This window comes from Mastigoproctus giganteus, chromosome 1 (genome assembly GCF_048544385.1).
Source record: "Mastigoproctus giganteus isolate SK-2022 chromosome 1, ASM4854438v1, whole genome shotgun sequence".
In the NCBI taxonomy this organism is placed as follows: Eukaryota; Metazoa; Arthropoda; class Arachnida; order Uropygi; family Thelyphonidae; genus Mastigoproctus; species Mastigoproctus giganteus.
Window position 1 is genome coordinate 197463993 of NC_143575.1, and position 23573 is coordinate 197487565.

At 38.1% G+C, this 23573-nt stretch overlaps 1 protein-coding gene across 1 annotated transcript in view; it reads right to left on the reverse strand.

Moving 5' to 3' along the window:
* LOC150091432 (leucine-rich repeat serine/threonine-protein kinase 1-like) overlaps positions 1–23573 on the reverse strand; it is a 595643-nt gene that overhangs the window by 303511 nt on the left and 268559 nt on the right. The window contains exon 13 of the mRNA XM_090390319.1: positions 9113–9277. Coding sequence (XP_090246445.1) covers positions 9113–9277 — 165 coding nt within the window. The remainder of the gene's footprint in view (positions 1–9112; positions 9278–23573) is intronic.

A 23573-nucleotide genomic window follows, 5' to 3' on the forward strand; every position in this document is an offset into this window, starting at 1 on the left:
AGAATGCTCTCATAATTATGGCTAAGGGTTTGCTTAGTTCCTTTGCCACCTCCTTTAATATAACTGGATAGATCCCATCCACCCCATGTGCCTTTCTTATATTTAACTTCAACAATTTCTCCTCCACTTTGCTCTCAGTTATTACAAAATCATTTAGCTCCCTGTTAGAACTTGATAAACTTTTCGTCTCCACTTCTCTACAGAATTCCTCATATGTGAATGTAGATGGAAAATACTCATTCAGTTTGTCAACTATCTGAGCAGGATCATCAACAGCCAAATCATCGATATCAAGTGGACCAATCTGATTCATCCCCTTCCTTCTAGAGTTTATAAAAGTAAAGAAATCCTTGCTGTTTTTCTTAGCATCCTTTGCCAAAGATTTCTCGTAATCTGCCTTCTCTTTCCGTTTTCTACACCTGCACATTAAAGAGGCAAAAAAGAGGAAGAAATATTCTTGATCTGATTATCAGCAGTAACTCTTCATGTAATAAGAACCTTCTGATAAAGGAACTACTAGGTGGCTGTGAGCATAGTGTATTGATGTGGGATTTACTTAAAGAGAGAGATTTACTTAAAGAGAGATGACCATCAAGGGTAAAGAAGGGATTTTGCTTTTGTAAATATCATTACAATTGTCTCAGTTTTTAAATTCTTTTCAGTGGGTCCAACTGATGATGTTGCCACCTATAAATTTTAAATGGGAAGCATTCAGGGAAGTAACCAAAAAAGACACTAAGCTTTTTATACCAGTAAGAAATATCATTTGAGATTTAGAACTCAATGGATGTCATATTAACTAATGAGACTAATGGCAGAGAAGAAAAATGCATGCAATGATTATAATGTTTCAGGGGACACAGAAACCTACAGTAAATACAAACTAGTCTGCATTTAAGTCACTAAGGGGGGACAGTCAAACTAAGGCAGGTTATGAGAAATCTTTTGCTAAGAATGCAAAGTGTAGAAATGAATTCTTTGTTTATTTTAATACTAGAAGAAAAGGGATGAACCACATTGGTCAACTGTATACAAACAACATAACTATTGATGATCCTGTTCAAATTACTGACAAACTGAATAAATATTTTGCATCTACATTCACATATGAAGATTTAAGGAATGAGAATAAAAGAAGTATACCAAATTATAATTGGAAACTAAAGAATTTTGTGACAACTGAGAAGTAGAAAGAAATTTTTGAAGCTAAAAGTAAATAAGGCATCTGGGTCTGATGGAATGTATCCAATTATATTAAAATTAGTAGCAAAAGGGATAAGCAAACTATTGGCCATATTTATGAGGGCGTCCATTGATTCAGGGGAGATTCCCATAGATCGTAGATGTGTAAATATCTCTCCTAATCACAAAGGAGAATCAAAGATCAAAGTGAGTAATTACAGACCTTACATATCTATAATTACTCACTTTGACATCTGGTGATTCCTTGACTCCTGTTTTAGAGAAAAAAAAAAATGGAAGCAGTGGTTAAGGAAGCATTATAGAATCATCTTGAAGGGACTAGTTATATGGAAATCCTAACATGGATATGTCAAAGGAGAATCTTGTCTGAACAATCTAATTAGTTACTAACTGGATGCAAAAATTAATTTTGACATCATATATTTAGATTTCAGCAAGCTTTTGATATTGCTTAACATAAAAGACTGCTGTACAAATGGGTGAAGTATGGCATCGAGGGACAAGCCACTGTGGTGGATGAAGGGATAATTCAATGGTAGAGGGTGGCTATATATGTGCACTACTCTTCTTTGAATAATGTTGTTAGTGGAGCCCCTCAGGATTCAGTGCTGGGTCCCATTCTGTTTTCAATATTTATTAATGATACTGAAGCCATATTATGCTTATTGTCTAAGTTTGAAGATGATACAAAGGGTGGCAGATTGGTTAATAATAAGACTCAAGGTTTACTATTGCAACAAGACCTAGAAGGGCTGAAAAGTGGTGACTGAAGTTTAACATTAATAAATGCAAGGTACTGCATATGAGTAGTAGTAATTCCAGAATAACATATCAATTGGGTGGTACCACACTCAAGGTGTGAATGAACTAAAAAAAATCCCTAGGAGTAACTGTACAGTCTAACATTCTCTGAGAAGTGCAGACAGGCTGCTAGGAGAACTCGTCTGGTTTTGTCAATGATATATAGGAATTTTGTTAACAGGGACAAGGAAATGCTTATCCAATTGTATAATGCAATGGTTATACTGCATCTTGAGTACAGCATACAGGTTTAGAAGCCTTTGTAGGAAGCAAGTAGCCAGTTGGAACTGCTACAGAGAAGAGCAACAAGATTAGTCAAGATCACAAAAGTGTAAAGTATTCACAAAGTGTATACTTACAATGAAAGACCTCAGTTCTGCAAATTGAAGTGCTGCAAAACTAGGCACCTGCAGGGAGACTTAATTATAGTGTTTAAAGACTAATGGATAGAGTAAACTAAATTCTGATCGTATCCTTACTCTTTCTTGGATAACACCCACAAAGGAACAAACTGAAACTGAAAAAAGGATGGTTTCAGGACAGATGTGTGAAAATTTGTTTTCAGCCATCTGGTATAGTAGTCAGAGTTTAAATAAATTTAAGGAAGAATTAGACCAATTATTAGAGGGGACAGAGAGAGAGAGATGAGGATGTTGATTTTTTTGCTGATGCTGTATAAACTTGCTTCCTTGTATCATTTGCCAGTACTAATACTAATAATAAAACAGAAGAGTGTAATTTGTCAAAACTCATATTAATTAAAAGTTATTTTCAATTCACAATGCCACAAAGCAGACTGGTTAACTGCATAACAATTTTAATAGAGTTTGATAATGGAACATCATTAAACTAGTCTCAGTCTTTGCAAATAACAGACTTTGCAAATCTTAAAGTTCGTAAGCTAAATGTTTGACTAAATGATGTGTATGAGTGCTTTCTTGATCATTTACCATATTCTTTAGAACTTTTTTTAATGCATATTTGAAACTGAAATAATTTTCAGTTTCCTATATGATGTTGTATACATCTGATTTGCATTCGAGTTTTCTAATGTATTTTTATTATTATTTTTTAATAAAAGATAAGAATGGGGCTACCACCTGCCTTTAACCCACTCAGCTTGTGTGGAGTTAAGTATTCAGTAACAAATCTAAGATAGCCATCAGAGAAAACCTAATTACAAGTCTTATTAACAGTTAAATATAATCAAGTATAAATAAGTAAAAAATTTATGATTTTTTCTTAAGACCATGCAATGATGCACTTAAAATAGTTATTCCCTTAATACAATTTTAAGAATTAAAACTTTTATTATTTTTATTTTTTTTTATATAAATGCCCCTTCTTAGCTTCTCTAAAAGATTCACTATAAATTATAGTTCAAATAAAATTATAATTTTTGACAATTATATTTTATTTCTAGCTTATCTATTTTCTAATTGGCCTATCCAGTTTTTTAATGATTCAAATCTAGGCTCTAAGTTTCATTAATGAATACTGCCTATTCGGAATATACAAGTTACTATAAAACTTCAAACGAATTTTGAAACAAACGTTTTTTGGTTTCTTTACAATCGTATAATAATACAATGTTATAATGTTATAAGGAATATGTCTCTTCACCTTAACGAGGCCATAATATGAGAAACAAATACAAAAAACAGCCTATGATATAAGCAATTCAATAAAGTGCACCATTTTCTAGCCCAGAATTCAAGTGTAATATATGTGCACATTAGCATTACCATTAGTAGAGGCATATGATGCAAGAAAGCAAGCTTATTCAGCATCAGCAAAAAAAAGAAAAAAAAAACACCACTCCCATTTCACCCCTCCATTCGTTCGAAATACCTGTCCAGCTGAGCCTTAAATTTGTTTAGGCAATCAACTTCCACAACAAGGGATGGAAGTCTGTTCAACCAACCAACTACCCGCTGGCTAAAGGCAAATTTCCGCACATCTATCCTACATCTGTCTTTCCTCAATTTGAATTTATGCCCTCTCAGGTGATTATTCTGAGCAAGAGGAAGAATCCCATCGGCATTGAGCATGCTCAAACCATTCAAGGCCTTATACACCTCTATCAGATCACCTCGCCGGTGGCTAGTCTACAGACACTGTAATTTGCAAAACTTAAGCCTTTCTTCATAAGAGCAACTCTTTGTTCCATTCACTAATCTTGTTCCCCTTCTCTGTACTTGTCCAGAAGTTCTACGTCCTTCTTGAAATGAGGCCTCCACACCTGTATACAAGGTGTGGAAAAAAAAACAAAAAACACCATTCCCATTTCACCCCCCAATTCGTTTGAAATACCTGTCCAGCTGAGCCTAAAATTTGTTTAGGCTATCAACTTCCACAACAAGGGATGGAAGTCTGTTTAACCAACCAACTACCCGCTGCCTAAAGGCAAATTTCCACACATCTATCCTACATCTGTCTTTCCTCAATTTGAATTTATGCCCTCTCAGATGATTATTCTGAGCAAGAGGAAGAATCCCATCAACATTGAGCATGCTCAAACCATTCAAGGCCTTATACACCTCTATCAGATCACCTCGCCGGTGCCTAGTCTCCAGACACTGTAATTTGCAAAACTTAAGCCTTTCTTCATAAGAGCAACTCTTTGTTCCATTCACTAATCTTGTTCCCTTTCTCTGTACTCGTTCCAGCAGCTCTACGTCCTTCTTGAAATGAGGCCTTCACACCTGTATACAATACTCAAGGTGTGGCCTGACCATTGCCTTATACAAGGGAATAATCACTTCCTTATCCCTACTAGAAAAATTCCTGTATATCATTGACATGACACCATGAGCTACTCTTGCAGCTCGTCTGCACTGCTCAGGGAACTTCATATCTGCCTGCACAATTACACCCAGATCCTTTTCGTTCTCTACCACTGTGAGTATAGTACCACAGAGTTGATACATCACTCTGGGGTTGCTGCTTCCCATATGTAGTACTTTACATTTGTCAACGTTAAAATTCATTTTCCACCTCCAGCCTATCTGTTCAAATTTTCTAGATCCTGTTGCAGCAGCGTACTGTCATTAGTGTCCTTAACAACCCTGCCAACCTTCGTATTGTCTGAAAACTTGGACATTAAACTTGATATACCATCATCAATGTCATTTATAAATACAGAAAACAACAATGGACCCAACACTGAACCCTGAGAAACTCCACTAATAACATTAGTCCACATGAGCAGTGTCAATTGATTACCACTCTCTGTCTTCTGCCACTCAACCATCCCTTTATCCATAGCAGAAATTTGCCTCCAATGCCACACTGCTCCAATTTGTGCAGCAGTCTTCCATGTGCAACAGTATCAAAAGCCTTTCTAAGGTCCAAATATATTATATCAAAGTTATTCCCTGCATCCAATTCTTTTGTGACTAAATCATAGTATCCAATCAAATTGGTCAGGCAAGACTTTCCCTTAACAAAACCATGCTGTGTCTGAGCTATAACTGAAGTCTTGTCTAGATGATCCTGAAGTGCTTCTTTAACCAGTGCCTCCATAAATTTTCCTGGAACAGAAGTTAAACTCACAGGTCTATAATTACTTGTGTTGCCCTTTGATCCTCCTTTGTGAATTGGGATCACATTTGCATATCTCCAGTCCATGGGTACCTCCTCTGAGTCCAAAGAAGCTCTCATAGTTATGGTTAAGGATTTGCTTACTTCGTTTGCTGCCTCCTTTAATATAACTGGATAGATTCCATCCACCCCGGATGCCTCGCTTATGTTTATCTTCAACAATTTCTGCTGTACAGTATCTTATTATACTCATCAGAGTCTTATACAAGGGAATAATCACTTCCTTATAGGAAGTGATTATTCCTATAAGCCTATAGCACACTCCTACTCTCAATTTTGATCTCCCTATGCTTATGTCACAGCAAACTGACTCGGCACTGCACTGTCCATCGATGTCGACTGGCTTAACTTCCTTGGATTTTATGTGTTTTTTAACTAATAGCATAACCCCTCCTCCCTTCCTGTCCTGTCTATCCTTTCTGTACACATTGTATTCCCCAAATTCCACTTCTGCATTCCTTATATCTGTGTGACACCATCTCTCTGATATCCCAACAATATCTGCCTTTGATGTTTTGAGCAATACCTCAAATTCATCAAATTTATTTACCAAACTCCTAGCACTGGTGTACTCGCAAGTATACATGCACCTGTTCTTATTCGTAGCTGCCCTAACACAACCCATGTGTTTACTTGTTCCGTGATGACTCCCAGCAGTCTCTGAAATATCCTGCATCTTGTTTTCCAGGCTGCTGCTCATTTCAATAGAACCAGTGCAAGAATCACTTTCACCTCTGCCAGTGGCTACTGTTAATCTATTAGTCCTTGTATCACCCCCAAACTAGCAGTTTTCTGACCCACCTAACACTGCCTTGATAACATCAGCAAATATTCTTGCACCCTTTCTATTTAAGTGTATCCCATCCCTGTAGAAGCAGTCTCTCCTGTTAACAAGTACAGACCAGTCTGAAAAAAATTCTACACCTTGAGCCTTGCACAATCTTTCCAGGGCCTAATTGATCGACAAGGCTCTCATCATATACTCCCTCCTATTGTGTCTGGGCAGTATTGCAGACCCTTTCAAATTCAACCCTAATTCATGGCTTTTTTTCAACAGTGACCTGTACTTGTTAAGTAATTCCACGTCTCCTACTCTTAATATCATTAGTGCCAATGTGTACAACAATATCACCTTTTGTGCCCTTAAAAGATGATATCCGCTCTACAACATCATCAACCTTTGCCCCTGGCATACATACCCTGGTCCTGTTCCACCTATCCTTTTTACAAAGCATGTTCCCCGTTTCCCTGACAATAGAGTCACCAACAACTACTAGTTCCTGTTGGACCAGCACATTCTGCCTTGGAAGTTGCGGCTGTGTTGCGTGATGACCAAGTGCAAGCTCTGGCATTGATGTGGGCAGCTGAGAGCTTGATGGGCCCCTCAATTTATATCCTTCGAGGGCATCCATCCTGTCCTTCAAGCACCCACATAGGCCCATAACAACACTGAGTTGTTGCCTGATGCAACAAACTGTCCCATTTACTTGCTCAGAAAACATTGTCCCTTCACTCTATATTCTCACCAGCTTTATATTCTCATTAAGGAAAATCAGAAACAAAGAGGGAGAAGAGTTACAACATTGAATTTGATCACTATACTAGTCCATTCTGAAGAATGTCTACTGATTACCACACTGTCTCCTTTCTGACCAGTCCCTGATCCACTTAAAGATGTTCCGAACAATAGCAGCATCCAGAAGCTTGCACAGCAGTAGCCACTCATGTGCTGGAGAATTCAAATCAAAAGCTTTACTAAAACCCAGGCATACACTATTGGAATTGTTTCCTGCATCTAAATGCTTTATGACTTCATAATAATTAACCAGATTTGTAAGGTAAGACTTTCCCTTCACAGACCTGTGTGGCGATCCTTTAAGGTTTCATTAGATGTTTTTGTACAGTAATTTTAATCACCAATTCCATTAGCTTACCCAAAGCAGAAATCAAACTCGGCAGTCTATAGTTAGCCACCTACAACTTAGCACCTCCTTTATGAATGGGTTGGGAATTTGTATTTCTGAAGTCCAAGGAATCATCCCAGAGTCTAGTGATGATCTCAGTAGCCTAATGATGATCTCGTTCCTACAGGCATGGCATGGTGTGATCCTTTTGCTGATAAGTGGATGTATCTTGTCCAAAACTTTACCCTCTTTCAACCTCAGTTACTTTTTTTGATAGCTGTTTCCTCAGAGATTGTTATATCATTAATCTTACAGCAATCTGACTGTTTTCTCCTGATTTACTTTGAATTGTAAAAACAGATGCAAAATACCTATTCAACTCACATGCAATTAGAGCTGCAACATTCTGGCTCAGTGATTTCTCATAATCAGCTGTTGCTCTTCTTACCCAATCTAAAATTATTACACATCTGCTTACAATTGTTCTATGCAACAGTGTCGTGTGAGAATCTGTAACTATCTCATGCCTCCTTCCTTCCATAGCTGTAAAAGATCTGTCAACCTTGCCATCAATTTTGGCACCTTCTTTTTTGTGATACTTTACTACTGGAACAAATGTTTGTGGCTTCCAGGATAATTTGTGTAAATGTTTTCCACACAGAGCATTTGTATCCAGTGAGAATGAAAACATAAGAAGTTCTTCACCCTGCAAGTCTCCCCCTCCCATCACCTCTGAAAATTGAAACCCTCTCTTCTGCCTCTGAACATCAAAATTTCTTTGGATACTACCCATTTCACAACATTGTGGTTGCTACCAGCTACTGGTTGACTGCATTGTTATATCTTTGATAATACTTGAATCCTTAAGTGACCTTGTACTTTTATGTTAAAATAAGTAACAGTCAGGTAGTTCAAAAAAACTGGCTCTGCTTGGTGTACGCCTGACAAAAAAATTCTAATCAATAATAAATAAGTTAAAATCATTGATAATAATGCATTCACTCTTGTTTGCCCATTCCAGTTGCCTAAAGAGATTTATATCATATTTTCCATAACCACTAGCCCAGTGGCATACCCCAATTATCAACTTTACAGTACTACATTACAACTCACACTACACTGATTCTACATCTACCTGGGCTTGATTAGACTCTAGTAACAATGACTGATTTCAATCCACTTTTCATAAGAAACATAGCTCCCCACCCCTTCTCTATCTCTTCTATATTATAATCACCATAATGAAATTCCTTATCACACGTCTAAGGATGACACAGTGTCCCAGATGTCCCCACAGCATCAGCTTTAGAAGACTTAATCACTGGCAACTTAAACTCATTCATTTTGTTTACAACACTTTGGATTTTGCTTACATAAAATAAGGCTCAAGATGTGCCCACCAATGTATTACATTTTTTGTTAGCAAACTCTTATATGAACTTAGCTATGATAACTATCACTACTTTCTACAAATGCTTATTCCTCATGAAGCCACTTGAACTTGTCTGACACAATTCTAACAGGGAGGATCCACAAAATCATATTCTAATTCAATTTTAATTTTCTAGTTAATAAAATTTCTGTAATTTAAGAAGACCTACCTGTCCACCAAAATCCCATGTTCTAAAAGTTACTGGCCCATATGATTGCTCTCCTCTAACCTTTTTCTCATAAGTCCAATCCCCTACATCTACACCAACAGTAGATAAAGTAACACCTTTGGAAGTTTTAATATTTATGCTGTTGCCCATGCGTTTCGCCCAGTGCTACACACAAAAAAAAAAAAAAAAAAAATTATATATATATATATATATATATATATATATAATATAATATATATATATATAATATATATAATAATAATAATAAATAAAACTGTTCTAGCAAGAGCATGTTTCATCACATAATTAATTTAATTCATTAATGAATATAAATAACAAGCGTATGAGTTCTTTAGAAAATTTCCTTGTAAATAATATCATATAATGGTATAATATTTCAGAACACGAACAAAATATGTGTTAACAAGTCCCAAAAGAAATTAAGATAATAAAAAGCAAATTCTGAAATCTGAAAGTACATTTTTACACTGTGTTTACCATAATACGTGTCCTGTTTATATTTAGTTTCTTAATAATAATTATTACTCTCTAATAATCCCAAATACAGTACACAAGATTAGCTGGAAAGCCTCAGAACAAGATCACAAAGCCTTTACATATAAGGAATGGTAACAAACAAATCAAGGCTGAAATTAAAAGTTTAAATAATTAAGTTTACAGACAGCAAAATTTGTATTTTCACATGAACACTTTTCCTTAAATAAACCAATCTATATTGTTGTTGTGTTTTATTAGATCTAACTTTATTAGTTAGAATTTTTTTTTTTTTTTTTTTTTTTTGGTAATCTGTTACTAAGATGCTCTATGTGAGTTAATAAAAACAAGATCCTGACAGTGTAAAATAACTAGAAATGTTTCATTTTCTTTTATTAGATTCTGTGTCCATTTTTTTTTTTTTTTTTTGCAGAAATAACTTCAAAGTTCTGCAAAATATTGCTGTACTAAAATTCAATTGGCTGAATTAGTAATAGTTTTAATAAAACAATCAACTTTACTTCAAGCAGGCTGATAAAATAATAATATAATGCCATCGCATACAGTACATTCTATAATAGGGTGTAAGTGTACTCCCCTTGTCTGATTCATAGTACTATTATTGGTGGCTATGTGTAGCGCTTCAAGCCATGAGTGCTGGTGGTAATCACGTGAATAGTCGACGATTTCAATATCCCGTTGGGGATCATGATTGTGCTGCTCAACCCAATAATGTTCGGCGACTGTGGAGCATTCGAAATTAGCGGTTCGCAGAGCCACCTCATTCTCAGAAACCCGATCTTTCAATCTTCTACCAGACTCACCTAGACAATGCACCCCACAATCCGGACACGTAATACGGTGTATGGAACCACTCCATAAGAAAGGAGGAACAGGTGTTTTCACCTTAGAAATAATAGATTGTAATTTCCTCCCCGGAAGTTGCACACATTGTATATGATGAAGACGCAAAATCCTAACAAGATGTTCCGATACGTCTGGATAATAGGAGATGTAGGTGGTAGAGATAAATTGATTGATGTGAGGCGGGTTAGATTTCGTAATAAATTCTTGAGCCTGAAGCTCACATCTATCTAGAACATGAGGTGGATAGTTTCAATTTGAAAGCTCAGCCCTAATTTTAGAAATTTCCAACTGCCTATCATCAGTCGAACTAGAGTGCGTCCAAGTGCGGGGGAATTTGTACTGCTCTCAATCTGTGTTTGGGGGGGGGTGATCATGTTCAATGACTCTCTGTTTCGCCAAATACAGGGCACAGCTATGGGTGCCCCTGTTAGTCCTATCATGGCCAATATCGCCATGGAGGAACTTGAGAGTCAGATTTTCTTGAGCTTATCTATTCCTATCACTCTCTGGTGTTGTTATGTTGACGATATTTTTGCAATTGTACCCTGAGGATCAGAATCTGGGCTGCTGCAATATCTCAATTCCCTGTCGCCCGTCATTTAGTTTACGATTGAACTAGAGGTTGATAATACCCTTCCTTTTTTGGATGTATTAGTCCAATGCGTGGATTCGCATTTAGTAATTCCGTTTTTAGGAAGTCAGTGTGTGCAGGCCAGTTTATCAATTATGGCTCTGTGCATGCCCCTGGTCATTTACGTAGCACTGCTCATACTTCTCCCGCACTTGGACGCACTCTAGTTCGACTGGTGACAGGCAATTGGAGATTTCTAAACTTAGGGCGGAGCTTCCAAATTGCGGCTATCCATCTCATTTTCTAGACAGATGCGAGCTTCAGGCTCACGAATTTGGTAAGAAATCTAACTAAAGTAAAGAAGTCTTTGTTGCTTTTCTTGGCATTCTTTGACAGACACTTCTCATAATCTGCCTTGGCTTGCCTAACCTCATATGTGACTAGACTGCAGACTAGTTTCTATCAACTGCAGGCTTCTGTATAACCTAATAATTTATATGCATCCACATTTTTATCCTCTGCCATGTGTGGCAATAGTTCATCTAACATCCATTTAGGTCTCAGACTTGAAAAGTATTTCTTAGCTGGTATGACAAGCCTAGTAGTTTTTATGATTATGTCCCTAAATTCTTCCCATTTAGAATGTGTTGTTGATAACAACATTAGCTGGTCCTACTGCATAGAATTTAAAAACTCTGAGACCACTGTAGTTCCCTTTAAGAAAGCAGAAGCCCTTCCCTTTACCCTTCACAGTAATTATGTCTTTTATGTAAGTCTCACAACAGTATCACTGTGATCACTGCCATCCAGTTGGTCTTTTACCTGCAGATTCTTAATGCATGAAGAATCACTGCTGATAAACAGATCATGAGTATTACTCCCTCTGCTTCCCTGTTGAGTTGATCATTCTGCTGTAAACGTCTTGATAGTTTGCAAGTGACCAACCCACAAGTTCCAGTCAATATCTGGGAAGTTAAAATCTCCCATTGAAAAACATTCTGATTTACTGGTGCACTCTATTTCTCTGTATGGCTGTTTGTTGTACTCATCACAGTCATTTGGCCTATAACACACTCCTCCTCTCATTGTTGTTTTCCCAGTGCTTATGTCATACCAAACTGACTCAACGATGCACTGGTCACCCTTGTCAACTGGAAATTGAGGAAACTGGAATATCGACGGGATTTATGTGAAACTAGAAAATGTAATTGAATGAGATCAGGCAGACAGATTTTTAGTCATTATTAGTGTTGTAATGCAGTAGCTGGTGAAGAAAAATTCCACCAACCTCTCACTTCTCTGATATGTTGGAAAATATGGGCTATGCAGCCCATATTTTCCAACACATCAGAAAAGTGAGAGGTTGGTGGAATTTTGTGATCAGAACAATATAATGATAATAAACATCACCTTTTGTGCTCGTTTAGACAACACATAGGTGCAGAAAAAGTGCAAAGAAGTCCCACACATACTTAGGACCAGTCATATTCTGATCATAATATTGTAATAACAGATGCAGAATTTTAAAAGGAAGGAGTAAAGAAGCATAAAAGATACAATATGAAGACAATAAAAACACCAAGGAAAGATATTATAGAGGCAAAATTAAGGTAAAGGATATTGCAGTATTAGTATTAGTAATGGCCATATGGTACAAGGAAGTGAAGGCTTTTTGTTTGGCTGCACCAGCTGACAAAAAAAAAAAAACAATAAATAATAATAACAATAAAATTAAATAAAAAAATAATTAATAAATAATAAAAGAAACGGAAATAGACAACTTATTCATTTCCCTCCTCAAGTAGGTGGGGGAAATGCATAGGTCAGCTATCTAGCTGACATTTGCTTATTTTTCCCCAGCTGATTTTTCTCCAAACTGATTTTTTCCCAAACTGTTAGCCTCATCCACCCATGTAGGTAACTTATTCCTGTAATTTATAACACGCTGGCTAAAATAAAACTTCCTGCAATCCAGTTTAAACAACTCCCCCCCCCCCCCCCGGTAACTTGAATTTATGATCCCTAGTTCTAGAATTATTTATAACTGTGAAAATTTCATCCTCATTCATTTTCCTTTTGCCTCACAGAGCCTTAAACACCCCAGTCAAGTTTCCTCTAAGATGCCCAGTTTCCCAGTTGTGCAACCCACATATCTGAAGTCTTTCTTCATATGGACCTCATAAAATCTTTGGGAATGAGAGCAGCTTTGTGCGGGTGAAGTTTTTACGGCTCCAGAAAATTGAGAAGTTTTTTCTGTTTTATTAACTTAAATTGGCATATTAACTTATTTTAAAGAGTAGCTTTATATTCCTAGTTACGATACTTAGTTAAATTTTAACTTAGATAGAGAGATAGATTTTGCAGGTTATTACTTCGTATTGGTAAAGGTATCCAATTCATGTGTTTTACAAGTTTTGCAGCTCCGGCAAACGGAAAATGTTTTAGCTATATTTAGTCGCTTTATTGAATAATTGTTACATTAAATTATTTTCTATAAGTAGCTTATAGACCTAGTCAAGATCCTTGGTTTATTCTGAAAGAGACAGCGAGATTTTGGAAGTTAATTAATACTTAAGTGACCGTAGATTTACCGTTCGTAACTTGCCGCCATTGTTATAAGATACAACGTTATATCCCAAACTAGATAGCATTAGCTTAGTATAGTAGAGTATAGTATATATTATCAATTAATCAGTAAAATTTATTAATCTTGTTAAACTTCACTGTCAATTAAATTGTACTTTTTAACTAAATACATATAACTACTTAGATTTTACTTTACAAACGTAACATAATTAATTAATACATAACTTGATACAGAAGTTACATAACGGAACTCGAAGGTAATACTCGATACTGAAAAAAATATATATAGATATATAGTGTTATAACTGCATTGGAATACAAGTTTAGGGTTATAATTTTTTACTGAAATTTAAATTTTATTGAAATTGAATTGAAATCATGACTCAGACCAGAGCAGCAAAGCAAAGGGAGTGCTGTGGCTCAGGGGAGAACTAAGGGGGGGGGGAAGTTGCCCTCTGAATCAGTCTTTTAAAATGTACTGCTTGCTTGATGTTTGTGGAGCAATCAGGAATGGGACATGATATTGCCAAGGGGGATGTCTTTGTGTGTGCATGATGTAAGGAATGTGAGGAAATCAGGCAACAACTCAGTGTTGTTATGTACTTATATGAGAGCTTGAAGGGCAGGGTGGATGTCCTTGAAGGATCTAAATTGAGGGGCCCATGCAAAGTCGGTGACTCTATTGTCAGGGAAATGGGGAATATGGTGTGTAAAAAGGATAGGTGGAACAGGACCAGGGTATGTATGCCAGGGGCAAAGGTTGATGATGTTGTAGAGCGGATATCATCTTTTAAGGGCACAAAAGGTGATATTGTTGTACACATTGGCACTAATGATATTAAGAGTAGGAGACGTGGAATTACTTAACAAGTACAGGTCACTGTTGAAAAAAAGCCATGAATTAGGGTTGAATTTGAAAGGGTCTGCAATACTGCCCAGACACGATAGAAGGGAGTATATGATGAGAGCCTTGTCGATCAATTCGGTCCTGGAAAAATTTTGCAACGTTCAAGGGGTAGAATTTTTTTCAGCCTGGTCTGCACTTGTTAACAGGAGAGACTGCTTCTACAGGGATGGAAAACACTTAAACAGAAAGAGTGCAAGAATATTTGCTGATGTTATTGAGGCAGAGTTAGTTGGGTCGAAAAACTGCTAGCTTGGGGAGGATACAAGGAATAATAGATTAACAGTAGCCACTGGCAGAGGTGAAAGTGATTCTTGCACTGTTTCTATTGGAATGAGCAACAGCCTGGAAACCAAGATGGAGGGTATTTCAGAGACTGCTGGGAGTCATTGCGGTACAAGTAAACACATGGGTTGTGTTAGGGTAGCTAAGAATAGGAACAGGTGCAAGTATACTTGGGTATACACCAATGCTAGGAGTTTGGTAAATAAATTTGATGAATTTGAGGTATTGCTCCGAACATCAAAGGCAGATATTGTTGGGATATCAGAGATGTGGTGTCACACAGATATAAGGAATGCAGAACTGGAATTTGTGGAGTACAATATGTACAGGAAGAATAGACAGGATAGGAAGGGAGGAGGGGTTATACTATTAGTTAAGAAACGCATAAAATCCAAGGAAGTGAAGCCAGTCGACATCGCTGGACAGTGCAGTTTCGAGTCAGTTTGAGTAGCAGTGTGTTATAGGCCTAATAACTCTGATTAGTATAATAAGAAACTGTACAGGGAACTAGAGTGGGCTAGTAAATCAAAGAGTTTTATAATGGGGAATTTTAATTTCCCAGATATTGACTGGAATTTGTGGGTTGGTCACTCACGCACTAGCAAGGCTTTTGTGAATTTATTGGATGATTGTTTTCTACATCAGCATGTTCGGGAGGCAACTAGAGGGAGTAATACTCTTGATTTGATTATCAGTAGTGATTCTTCATGCATTAAGAATCTGCAGATAAAGGAACCACTAGGTGGCAATGATCACAGTGTGCTGATGTGGATTCACTCAAAGAGGTAACTACCATCAGGGGTAAAGGGAAGAGTTCTGGCTTTCATAAAGGCGACTACGATGGTCTGAGACAGTATTTAAATTCTATACAGTGGGACCAACTGATGATGTTACCAACAGCAAATTCAAAATGGGAAGCATTCAATGAATTTATCCTGGAAACTACTAGGCTTTACATACCAACTAAGAAATATTGTTCAAGGTTTAGGCCTAAATGGATGTCAGATGAACTAATGAGACATATGGCAGAGAAGAAAAATGCATGGGATACATATAAATTAATGGGTGACATGGAAGCCTATGATAGATATAAGTGGGTCTGTAACCAAGTCACAAAGGAGTTTAGGCAAGCAAAGGCAGATATGAGAAATCTTTGGAAAATGATGCAAAGAAAAACAGAAAAGAGTTCTTTACCAATGTAAACGCTAGAAATTAAGAGATGAATCAGATTGGTCAACTGGATATTGATGGTTCAATTGCTGATGATCCTACTCAGATGGCTAACAAATTAAATGAGTATTTTGCATCTACATTCACATATGAGGAGTTATTCAGGAAGGAGAATGCCAGAGGTGAGTTAAACTCTGGGAGTGAGCTAGATGATTTTGTAATAACTGAGAGCAAAGTGGAGGAGAAATTGTTAAAGTAAAACATAAAAAAGGCACCTGGGGTGGATTGGATCTATCCAGTTATATTAAAGGAGGTGGCAAACGAAGTAAGCAAACCCTTAGCCATAATTAGGAGAACTTCATTGGACTAAGGGGAGGTACCCATGCACTGCAGATGTGCAAACGTGATCCCAATTCACAAAGGAGGATCAAAGGGCAACATAAGTAATTATAGACCTGTGAGTTTAACTTCTGTTCCAGAAAAATTAATGGAGGCACTGGTTAAAGAAGCACTGCATGATCATCTAGACAAGACTTCAGTTATAACTCGGACACAGCATGATTTTGTTAAGGGAAAGTCTTGCCTGACCAATTTGATTGGATACTATGATGTGGTCACAAAGGAACTAGATGCAAGGAATAACTTTGATATGATATATTTGGACCTTAGAAAGGCTTTTGATACTGTTGCACATCAAAGACTGCTGAACAAATTGGAGCAGTGTGGCATGGGAGGCAAATTGCTGCTATGGATAAAGGAATGGTTGAGTGTCAGAAGACAGAGAGTGGTAATCAATGGACACTGCTCATCGTGGACTAATGTTATTAGTGGAGTCCCTCAGGGTTCAGTGTAGGGTACATTGTTGTCTGTATTTATAAATGATATGGATGATGGTATATCAAGCTTAATGTCCAAGTTTGCAGGTGATATGAAGGTTTGCAGGGCTGTTAAGGACACTACGCTATTCTGCTGAAACAGAATCTGGAAAGGTTGAGCAGATGGGCTGAGAGGTGGCAAATGAAGTTTAACATTGACAAATGTAAAGTACTATATATGGAAAGCAGTAATCCCAGAGTAACGTATCAACTCTGTGGTACTACACTGACAGTGGTAGAGAACCAAAAGGACCTGGGGTAATTGTGCAGGCAGATATGAAGTTTTCTGAGCAGTGCAGACGGTCTGCAAGAGTAGCTCATAGTGTCTTGTCAATGATATACAGGAATTTTTCTAGCATGGATAAGGAGGTGATTATCCCCTTGAATAAAGCAATGGTCAGGCCACACCTTGAGTACTGTATACAGGTCTGGAGGCCTCATTTTAAGAAGGATGTAGAGCTGTTGGAAAGAGTACAGAGAAGGGCAACAAGATTAGTGAATGGAACAAAGGGTTACTCTTACGAAGATAGGCTTAACTTTTGCAAATTACAGTGTCTGGAGACTAGGCATCTGCGAGCTGACCTGATTGAGGTGTATAAAGCCTTGAATGGTTTGAGCATGTGCAATGCCGATGGGATTCTTCCTCTTGCTCAGAATAATCATTTGAGAGGGCATAAATTCAAATTGAGGAAAGACAGATGTAGGATACATGTGCGGAAGTTTGTCTTTAGCCAACTGGTAGTTATTTGGTGGAACAGACTTCCATCCTTTGTTGTGGAAGCTGATAGCCTAAATAAATATAAGGCTGAGCTCGACAGGTATTTGGAACGAATGGAGGGGTGAAATGGGAGTTTTTTTTTTTTTTTTTGGCTGATGCTGCATAAGCTTGCTTTCTTGCATCATATGCCTCTGCTAATGGATGCCCTTTTGCCGATCTCACCAGGAGGGTTAACCATCTTTGAGCCCTTTCAAGAAGCTTAATATATATTTTTTTAGGTGCAGTCTCCACACTTGAACACAGTTCCAAGTGTGATCTAACAACAGCTTTATACAGTAGGATTATGATATCCTTATTTCTACTAGCAAATGTTCAATAAACCATCAATAGGACACCATGGACTTTACTCGTCTTTACCTGTCTCCAATGCTCAGAGAACTTCACATCTGACTGTATCATAACTCCTGAGTCCCTTTCTTTCACTACTGACTTTAATACAACTCCACAAGTGTATAAGTTATTCTGGGGTTGCTGTTCCCCAGGTGTAAGACTTTGCTCATTTTGCTGAATTAAAGCATAGCTGCCACTTTTCTGACCATCCCTGAAGTCTAGGTCTAGGTCACTCTGAAGAGGCTCTGCTTGGTGGTGATCATTAACTACTCTACCAATCTTTACATCATCTGCAAATATTGACATTAAGCCTTCTATCTCTTCATCAATGTCATTTAAGAAAATCTATAACAACAGTGGTCCCTATACTGATCCCTGGAGAACACCTTACATTAATCACAACCCTCTGCCTCCTGCACTGAAGCCATCCTCTTATCTATCTAAGGATATTCCCTGTGATTCTAACCTGTTCCAGCTTATAAAGCAATTGCTTGTGTGGAACTGAGTCAAACGCTTTGTTTATAAATAAATAGCATTGAAATTATTTCCTAAATCCAGCACAGGAGTGACCCTGTCAAAATAACTAACCAGATTTGCTCAATATGATTTTCCCTTTACTAAATCATGCTGTGTATCCTTCAGAATTCCATTTCTATCTAAATGATCCCGAATTCCACCCTTGATTATTGCCTCCATGATTTTCCCTACTACTGAAGTTAGACTCACCAGTGATGCTCTCATGATTAATTGTTTAATGCACTCACTTGCCTCCTCCCTTAAAATTATGCCATCAACTCCAGGAGCCTTTCTTGTCTGTAGGCTCGAAAGTTTTTTCATCAAATAATCACATGAAATTTCAATATCATTAACTACATATTTTTTAACTTCACTCCCAAAATTTCTCATTGACATAAAGTGTTTTTCTTCTTTAAATATCAATTCAAAGCAATCGTTAAGTTCACCTACATCTTCACTGTTGTTATTTTGATTTTTTGGAGCATTAGCATCTAAGACCCTATTGCTCTGGGGAATGCGGTGGTCATATCCTGACCTTTCCGCATCCTCCGCATTTGGTGGTGACAGACTTGAACCCCAGTCTAATCAAGAAGCATGTGGTACGCACTGCTGCTCCTGCCCACCTGGCTACTGAGGCACCAATTCACCTACAACATGAGCTGGGGTATCTAATACTATCTCACATTCATTACATAAAGGTTCAATCTGATTTGTCCTTCTCTTCTTTGCATTTATATATGTAATGAATTTCTTATTCCCACACTTTGCTCTCTTTGCCAGCAATTTCTCATAATCTGTCTTTGCCAGCCTAACCTTTTCTATGGCACTATTACAGATCCATTTGTAGCTGTTATAAGCTTCAGTACTGTTTATTGCTCTGTAACTTTTCCATGATGTCTTTTTATGCCCAAGTAATCTTGAGTAATATCAAGATATTATTGGAAAGGGATAATCAGACTGATAGTCAAGGTATAAATGGTAAATAGATAAGTTTGAGACAATAGAAAAAAAAAGCATCAGGGAAGAAAATATAATATAGGGAGTCGATAAGATCTAGGAAACCGTGGGAGACAGAGAAGATGATAAGAGAAATGGAGGATAGAAGGGAATAGAAAAATACTAATATTGACGATGCAGGAGGAGATATGGAGGAGAGAGAGAGAGAGAGAGAGAGAGAGAGAGAGAGAGAGAGAGAGAGAGAGAGAGAGAGAAGGCAGACAGATTAACAATTTTAGGCAAGTAACAGATAAAGCAAGGAAAGAATGGTGGGATGTGTTTTGCAGGGAAATATGAGTATTAAGAAAATATGATTAATGAATGAGCGAAGGAATGTGAGTACAGAGAAAAATAGAAGAGGCCATAGTTTTATAGAGATGTGGAATAAGAAGGTACTAAGAAAACCAGAAAAGATAAGTAGGAAATGGGTGAAATATATAAAATGAAGCAGGAAGAGGATGATTTCAATAATGTAGAAATGGTGGATTGGGATAGACTGGGACATCACAATGGAGCAAAAGGTAATCATAGCACTATAGGAAATGAATGGAAATAAGGCTTTGCATGTGCAAAGATAATGATAAGAATATTAAATAGGAGGATGATGATATGCAGGATGGAAGAAAACGTGAGAGATAAATAGTCAGTTGATTTCAAGAGGGGATGGGGAACAAGGGATGCAATATGCATAATGAGAATTTTAACAGAAAGACATCTGGAAGCAAACAAAGATATATGTGTCTGTTTTGTAGATTTGGAAAGGGCTTTTGATCAGGTTAAATTATTGAATATATGGAAAGAACAAGAGTGGACTGAAAAAACAGAAGAATGATTAGATTATACTGAAGAAAAAAGTAATAGATAGGGAAGGACAAGGTGACATATATTCCTTTAGGTGTTCTCTAGGAGACCTATTGCTACTAAGCTATTATGTAGGGTTACTGTCAGTCAAGGAACTCTCTGACTATCCTACAGGTGTTCAGGATTGTGACTTTCTGGAGGTCGCTGTATGTGTTCACTGGGAGGCCTATTGTTACTAGGCTGTTATGTAGGGTCTTTGGAACCATACCAATGGTTGACAAAATGATCGGAATGGTTGTTACTTGTTGCATATGTCACATCTCTTTGATCTCTTGTCTTAGGTTTGTGTACTTCCTGATTTTTTTCTCATGGATTTTCTGGAGGTTGCCATTGTTGGGCACCATTATGTCAATCAGATAGGTAGCCTTTTGCTTCTTGTCGACAAGGGTTATATCCAGTCGGTTGTGCAGGTTTATCTTGTTTGTTATTATGACACGGTCCCAGTATACAACTTGTGGGTTGGCATCTCTAGTGCTGCCTGGGGTTTATACTTGTAGTACGGTACACTTTCTTTGATCAACTGGTATTTCCTTGCTAGTTTCTAATGTATTATCCTAGCTATCTGGTCGTGTCTCTGAGTGTACTCAGTCTGGGTGATCATCTTGCATCCCACAGTGATGTGCTGGATCATTTCTGAGGCCAGGTGGCATTGTCGACATGTGTCCTCTGACACTCCAGGCAGTATGTTTCTGGAAGTAATCCTTCAGGTTAGCAATCACTGTTTTCTGTTGCTCGATGAGGTCTATCAGGCCCCTTCCTCCTCCTTTCTGAGCTTTTGTCAGTCTCTCCATTGCTCACTTTGGGTGGTGTTGGCGGATCTTGGTCATCATTGTCCTTGTCTTTCTCACGATATCCTCCAACTCCGTGTTAGTCCAATCTATGACCCCAAAGGAGTATGTTACCACTGGGACTGCAAAGGTGTTTATGCCTTTAACTGTGTTCCGCCATTTAGCTTTCCTTTCAGCAGGCTTCCGAGTCTTTGACAGTATTTTTCAGTCAGGCAGGCCTTGATTTCTTTGTGCTCTAGCTGCTGAGCCTGCATCATCCCCTGTAAGTCTCTCCTTCTGTCATGGTTTCAATCACTTTACCAGTCTGCAGCTGATAGTTTCAGCTGGCTAACTTTTCCTGATGCAGTCCGTGGGTCTTGCATTTGTCTAGAACAAATTCTGTCCTGGTATCATTGCTGAATTTTTCGGTGATCCATAGTTTCTGGAGCTGGTATGTAGAGCTTGATGTCATCCATGTACATCAGGTGTGTGAGGGTGTAGAGGTTCTTCCTTCTTTGAGGCTATATCCGTACTTGCTGGCGTTGAGCATGGTGGATAGCAGGTTAAGTGCTGGTCAGAACAACAGTGGACTCGGGGCATCTCCCTGAAAGATTCCCCTCCTGATGGGGATTGGTTTGGTTGTGATGTTCTTGACCTTAATGGTGGTACTCCATTTCTCCATCATTGCTCCTAGGACATTCATCACTATGGGATTGACTTTGTAAATGTTTAGTGTCTCTATTAGCCAGATATGAGGCATGAAGTTGAAGGCCTTGTGGTAATTGACGTACACTATGTAAAGGTTGCAATGCTTCTTGCAGGCTTGCTCTGTAACCGCGCCATCTATGGTTAATTGCTCATTGCATCCTTTGCTCATCTGCTTTCTGCTGTTCAGCCATTATGTTCTGGCTCAGCAAGTGGCCTGATATCTTCTTGTACATCATTGGGAGACAGGTGATTGGCCTGTATTTCACCAAGTTTCTTGTATCTTCGTCTTTAGGCTTCATTTATGTGATTCTTGAGTGAGAAACTTTGGGATTGTCTCTGAGTGTCTTATCATTCGGGTAAACTGCTCTGCCAAGTGCTTGTGTGTGTGTGTGTGTGTGTGTGTGTGTGTGTGTGTGTGTGTGTGTGTGTGTGTGTGTGTGTGTGTGTGTGTGTGTGTGTGTGTAAGTGAGGCTTCTTGTACCAGTAGTTGTGGACATTATCTATTCCTGGGGTTTGCCAGTTGTGGGAGTTCCTGATCAATTGTTTTTTACTTCTTCCTGCTGGATCTCCCACTCTCTCATCTCTTGTACATGCTTGGTTTTCTTCTGTACTGGTTCTATCCAGGGGGTTTCTCTGTTATCTCTTACTTCCCTGCTCCATATGTTGCCCCAGAACTCCTCAATCATCTTCTACTTGGATGGTCCATTCCCTTCTTCTCCGAGACTCCTGTAGAAGGCTCTTTGATCCTCATTGAAGATTCAGTTGTTTATTTTCCTCTGGGAGCTCTCTTTGTATCAGCATAGTCTCTTGCTGAGTGCGAAAGGGATAGAAGGATAGAGGTGGGCTAGGGGGGCCCCCAGTTCAGGATGCCCATCCTGTCCTGGGGTGGGAGTTGATAGTTGGCAGTGGGGGATGACCCACCAGGCAAAATGGGGGGGTGCCACCCAGGTGGCGGAAGTGAGAAATGAGAGATTTACAGGGCTATAAATGGTCCACTTACCAACCAGTTAATCTGGGGGATGGGGGGGGGGAGACAATATTAAAATTTGTGTTCTTTCTCCCTCACACTTCCATTAATTCTTTCAGGCATTCAACTTACCTATTCAATTCCATTCTCTCTGCACTGCATCTCCCAGCCCCCACAACTTACTATTACTATTCAGTTGATGTGCAGTCCCAAAAAATATTAAACACAATATTAAAATTTGTGTTCTTTCTCCCTCACACTCCATTAATTCTTTCAGGCATTCAACTTACCTATTCAATTCCATTCTCTCTGCACTGCATCTCCCAGCCCCCACAACTTACTATTACTATTCAGTTGATGTGCAGTCCCGGCTGCTTGTCTTGCATGCCGGGGAGACCTGCAGTGGGTGTGTTGGTGTTGTTATTAACTAAATTCATTTGTGTTAGTATGTATACACTAAACCTATATATTTAACAAGTGTGTTTTCATACTATCAATTACATTTATACCTCATTCACTCCAGTGTCATAACTAGAAAAAGTGGGCCCCAATGCAAAGTTTAGTGTGGGCCCCTGAAAATATTTTTTTTGGTAAAAATAAAAATCCTTAAAAACAAATCCTTAAAAATTGCCCTGGAAGCAGCAGCTGTGCTAATGCCATTTCATCTCTGTTTACTACAGTTTCACTTGTGCTGTGCAGCTATATAACAATAAAGATGCTTTGTGTGAAAAAAATTATCGTTCGTAGACAGTAAATTTTATCATAAACATAACTAAAAAACTTAC